The 5,042-nt window shown below is 41.6% G+C and overlaps 1 protein-coding gene and 1 long non-coding RNA gene across 2 annotated transcripts in view; both read left to right on the top strand.

Annotated features, from left to right (window-relative positions):
* Nucleotides 1–3,403, top strand: part of LOC109974968 (uncharacterized) — a 72,711-nt gene extending 69,308 nt beyond the window's left edge. The window contains exon 3 of the long non-coding RNA XR_002277060.1: nucleotides 3,387–3,403. This is a non-coding gene — a long non-coding RNA (uncharacterized LOC109974968). The remainder of the gene's footprint in view (nucleotides 1–3,386) is intronic.
* A 3-nt stretch (nucleotides 3,404–3,406) lies between these two features.
* Nucleotides 3,407–5,042, top strand: part of LOC109974967 (receptor-type tyrosine-protein phosphatase mu-like) — a gene marked incomplete at its 5' end in the record, with an annotated part of 97,770 nt that continues 96,134 nt past the window's right edge. The window contains one exon of the mRNA XM_020625447.1: nucleotides 3,407–3,560. Coding sequence (XP_020481103.1) covers nucleotides 3,407–3,560 — 154 coding nt within the window. The remainder of the gene's footprint in view (nucleotides 3,561–5,042) is intronic.

The raw sequence follows: 5,042 nt of genomic DNA, 5'->3' as shown, positions 1-5,042 counted from the left end.
TCTCCTCTCTCCCGTAGTGTGTCCTCTCTCTCTCTTCCTGTACCTTTCTGCAGGTTGCCCTGGCCCTGGAGCTCTATGTCTCTGACGAGCAGTCACCGGCCACATCGACCTGATCAGTGTTTGATTGTTGTGTCTTGTTGCTTTTCTTCTTTTGTCTCTCCTCTATCCACTCACCCCAACCGGTCGAGGCAGAAGGCCGCCCACCAAGAGCCGGGGTCTGTCGGAGGTTTCTTCCGTTAACGGGAGTTTTTCCTCCCCACTGTCGCCAAGTGCTTGCTCAAGGGGGATTTGTTGGGTTTTCCCTATGTAATAATATTGATAACAGTAAGGTCTAGACCTTACTTTGTAAAGTGTCCTGAGATGACTTTTGTTGTGATTTGGCGCTATATAAATTTGATTTGATTTGATTTGATTTGATTTTATGGCCTGTTTCAGTATTTGTTCCATGTGTGGATCAAGCAACCAGATGACCTCTGGTGCTGAATTTGTGGTTTGAAAGTGTGGATATGGGGTTGGGTTCAGGTAACCAGTTGTCAGTCAGTACAGTATCTGGAAGTAATCTCTTATTCTTATTCTCTTATTATATCTCTTGTCTCTCCTGGTTGGTTTGTATGGTCTTATTCTCACATGACTGACTTTTAAATAAAGGTCATGACAAGGCCTACTTTCAAATGTTAATGAAATGGTAAATCATGATTAATGAGTAAATTCATGTTGTCTTCAGGTGAAATCCTGGGGTGCCACCTCTAACCGCTGCTAAAGACACAGTGTCTTGGGTTCATGTTACATTTTAGACGTTTTTACACCCATTTAGTAAATGTGGGTCTTCTGCTTTGAACAGTTTGATTGACATGTTTTCAGGCATTTTATGATCCAGAAATTGCTGCAGAGTCCTGAGAGCAGGAAGGCAGGAAGCACACACACACTTCCTGCTTGTGTGCGTGTTTTGTGTAAATCTTCTCAATGTGCTGCAGCTGCCTCTCCTCACATCTCAGCATAACCCTGGTAATAGAATTACCCCCCTCTTTCTGTGTGTGAGCTGTCTCTGATGTGATTGGTTTAGAAGTCACGGGGGTCGTCTGTGATTGGCAGACAGGTGAGAGAGGGGGGCAGGAGGTTAACAAGAAGGGGAAACACCAGGACTCGAAGCACAACTGTGTGTGTTGAAATAGCAGCAGTGTTTTCCATGTCCTCATTTCTCAGTATCTCTGCCACAAACCCGCCAGTCTCAACAAGAGGTGGCAATAAAAAAAAAAAAAAATTTTAAATAAAGAATTGGGGGAAAAGTACCAGAAACAGCAGATTTGTGAAATCAAAGTCAAAAACCTGAAAAAACAACACAAATGTTTCAAAAACACAAAGATGTTCAACTTACTGCAGGAGAAAGACGAAAACCAGCAAATCTTCCCATTTGAATGTCACATTTTCATTGTTTCCTGCTGGTAAGCGGACTTGAAGTGATTGATGATCAGATGTGTTGCAGATAAATCTTCTGTCCGGTGGTTTTATCTCATAAAGCCATGAAACAAGTGTTCATCAGCTCATAGGAACATCCATGAATGAACTCATCAGTGTGTATTGTCCTCGCTCGCTCAGCCTCTTCCTCCTCCTCCTCCTCCTCTTCATCTCCCCACGATGATTAAAACTCTTGTTTTTCTAATCAATTCTCCTCAAGGACCATTGATCTGCTGACAAACACACACACATACTCAGCGGACACACACTTGTAACCTGGAAATGAAATAAAACCAGTCTCTTCTCAGATGAAATTGATCTCCATTTGTGTGAAGGTCGATACCAACAGAGGAAACCGCTCAGCTTCCTCATCAAGGCTCAAGTCCTTTGCAGTTTTGAATGGCACACATCCTTTTATCTGCAGCTGCATTGATCAATCTACTGATCAGTCCTTTTGTTTATCACGTCAGAATGTAATTTCAGTATATGAAACTGACTGTGAGACATTGTCTAAAAATGATTAAAACAATGAAAATAGTTGCAGATAAATTTTCTAGCGATGGATTAATTGAGCAGCTAGCAAAAATAAATCTGACAGTTTTATGGTCAAACTAACCACACTTTAGTTTATTTTCAGTTATTTTAACAATGGTAAAGTTACAGGATTTGCCCTTCTCAGAGTTAAATGTGACGAAACATATTTTTAGATCTAGTGTGATAAAAACCAGCCCTGGCCTCAGTGTAGAGCAGCATTGACAAGCAACACTGTTTGATATGAAAACAGGTATTAAACACTGGAAGGCAGGAAAAGAAAAGAAACTGTGACCTATTATTGTTTTCTCTTCTTAAAACTATCTTTTTTATAGGGTTTTCTTTAATTTTTTATTAGTTTCATCTTTTTATTGCCACTTTTAGCACTGTCTGTTCGCTTCTATCTGTCTGAAATGTCTGATTTGTTGGCTAATTCTTATTTTTTGTGTTTTTGAACCATGAAAAGCACTTTACAAGTTTGTTTTGGAAAGTACTGCTTAAATGAAGTAGCTATTATCATTAATGACTTAAGCGAGAGGGTGATTGAGATAGATACTGAACGAGAGAGAGATTCAGTAACTGAAAACTTTACAACAACAAAAGAGGAATAATTTAAATTTCACAGAAACATCAAATAACAGACACAAAGCTAAGTGAGTACAAGGCGGCTGGTGTGACTGACAGCTGTGTCCACAACACAAGCACTCACAAACACACACACACACACTTGGTTTCAAAGCTTTAAAGGGAACACTTTATTTTGAAGTCTTGTTGGCACATTTGTACACACACGCACACACTATTTTACATCAGCACTGATGAATTATGGATTTGCTGCCCTAATATACCAATGAGAGCCTTTTTTTATCTCCTTGCATTTCATGTTTTTTGCCCACTAACAATCTTTTTATTGGTCTATGTCGTTTTTCCTCTTTATTTTGAAATCTCTCAGCTCTATTTGGAAACCTTACATAAGCTTTTATTTTGACATCTCAGTCTTAGCTGAGGGTGCAACACATGCTGACTGTTTTCATCTGTTGTTGCTCCTCACAAAAAACATGGTTTTATTCTGAAATCTACACAACTTCTAATGAAATAGCTAATATTTGATGCTTAAAAACCAAAAATAATTTGAAAAGTTTTAATTCTCTAGTTTTATATGGTGCACATATTGCTGTTCTTCTGATTTGTAACAATTTTGGCAGTTTTTAAAATTTTGTTCTTGAAATGAGGTTCCTGTTCAAAGGTTTTTCCAGGATGTTATGGCTTTTATTTTGTTTTTGTGTTTAACAAGGTGTACTTGTCTGCAGGTTACCCTTTCCTATTCATGAACGCATTGGGACGCAATGACATTTATGTTGTCTTTTTGTTTGTTAACGTGGTGTACTTCCTGTTTGCAGGTTCCTCCTTCTTATTCTTATTCGTTAACACACCGGGCCGATATGGCGGTCAGCGTGCTCAGCTGCTTCTGCCGCCACTCAAAGAGAACGACACGCACTGCGTCAGTTTCTTGTTTTACCAGGAAGGAGGCCGCGAGGGTGCCACGCCCGTCACGCTCAATGTCTACATCAAAGGTACAAATACTACAACACGGTACTGCAGTGCTACACACTAGGGCTGTCAGTTTTTATTTTTAATTTAAAACATTATAGTATAGTAAAAGAATGAATATTTGAACTGTAATGATCTGCTAAAATCCAAAGATGTAATGCGTGTCAATAAGCGCTTGATGTAATTTGTCCTCCCGTCCAGCAGCTTGACCAGTTACAGTCCTGATGACCTCACTAAAGTGAACTACTAGCATTATGTTTGCCAGGACAAAGCACAGGATAGTAATCAGCGGCGCTGTGCTGATCGGACATTAACAACACTGCAGCCGCATAAACATTGTGTGGCAGTATTTCGGGTTCTGCGCTGCAGAAGGCAAAATGATCAACAAAGATAAAGCGATTTGCCAACTCTCCAAAAAAGCAGGTGTCCTTACTCAGGTTTGACAACTCGCTACCCAGTTTATAATACACAGTATTATAAGTACCTGATCTGACCTGGGGCGTGAATACCTCTGGACTGCTTAAAAAGGCCCAGCAGAGACTGTACTTCCTACAGGTGCTCAGGAAGAGATTGCTGGTGTCCTTCTATCGCTGCTCCATTGAGAGCATCCTTACATACTGTATATGTGTATGGTACAGCAGCAGCACAGTGGCTCAGAGGAAAACACTCCAGAGGGTCATTAATATGACCCAGGAGATCGTCGGCTGCCTTGTCCTCACTCTGGAAGAACTCCACAGTTCCTGCTGCCTCAAAAAAGCTTAGAATGCTTCACACCCAGGACATTCACTCTTTGAACTGCTGCTGTCAGGTAGACGGTTCAGAGCAATCAAATCAAGGACCACTAGATTAAAGAGTAGTTTTACCCAACAGCCGTTACCACACTCAATGCTGAAAAAATATAATATGCCTGTGTGTGTGTGTGGGTGTGTGTGTGTGTGTATTCCACCATTAGAAATAGTGTGGAAACAACAGTTTGAAAACATACAAGATTTATCCAAACAAGCTCTTTTCTGGGGATCGTGTTGATTTTAATCAATAAAGCTGATCTTATTTTGTGTTGGGACAGCCCAGCATCTAGGTCACTGCTGTATTTCGTTTTGCAGTCTTAAATTTGTACTGTAGTGCTGAGTCAATGTTGGTCATGTCACAAGACACACGCCCCTGCGCTGGGACAGACAACACCTCACTCAAGCACAGGCACACGCCACTGTTTTCTTCCTTAGCATAGTGGGGAGCGTCCCCGCCTGCCACGCGGGACAACGGGCTTCGATTCCCCGACGCGGACTTGTCACAGTGCGTTGGCCAGAACGGCCGTGTCCCAACCCGAAGCGAACAACCTTCTAATCTCGGTGCCTGCAGTCCAAGTGTCCATGTGTCCTTGGGCAAGACACTCAAACCCCCACCCCACCCCCGTTGCCCCCCATCTGCCAAATAAGCAGACACAGACTCATTGAGATGACCGTGCCTGTCGCATCATATCATGAACTTAACCTTCTGCCAGAATT

This window comes from Monopterus albus, unplaced genomic scaffold (assembly GCF_001952655.1).
Source record: "Monopterus albus unplaced genomic scaffold, M_albus_1.0 scaffold355.1, whole genome shotgun sequence".
Classification (NCBI taxonomy): domain Eukaryota; kingdom Metazoa; phylum Chordata; class Actinopteri; order Synbranchiformes; family Synbranchidae; genus Monopterus; species Monopterus albus.
Note: the sequence above shows the minus strand (reverse complement) of the source record. Positions and strands in the feature narration are given on the sequence as shown.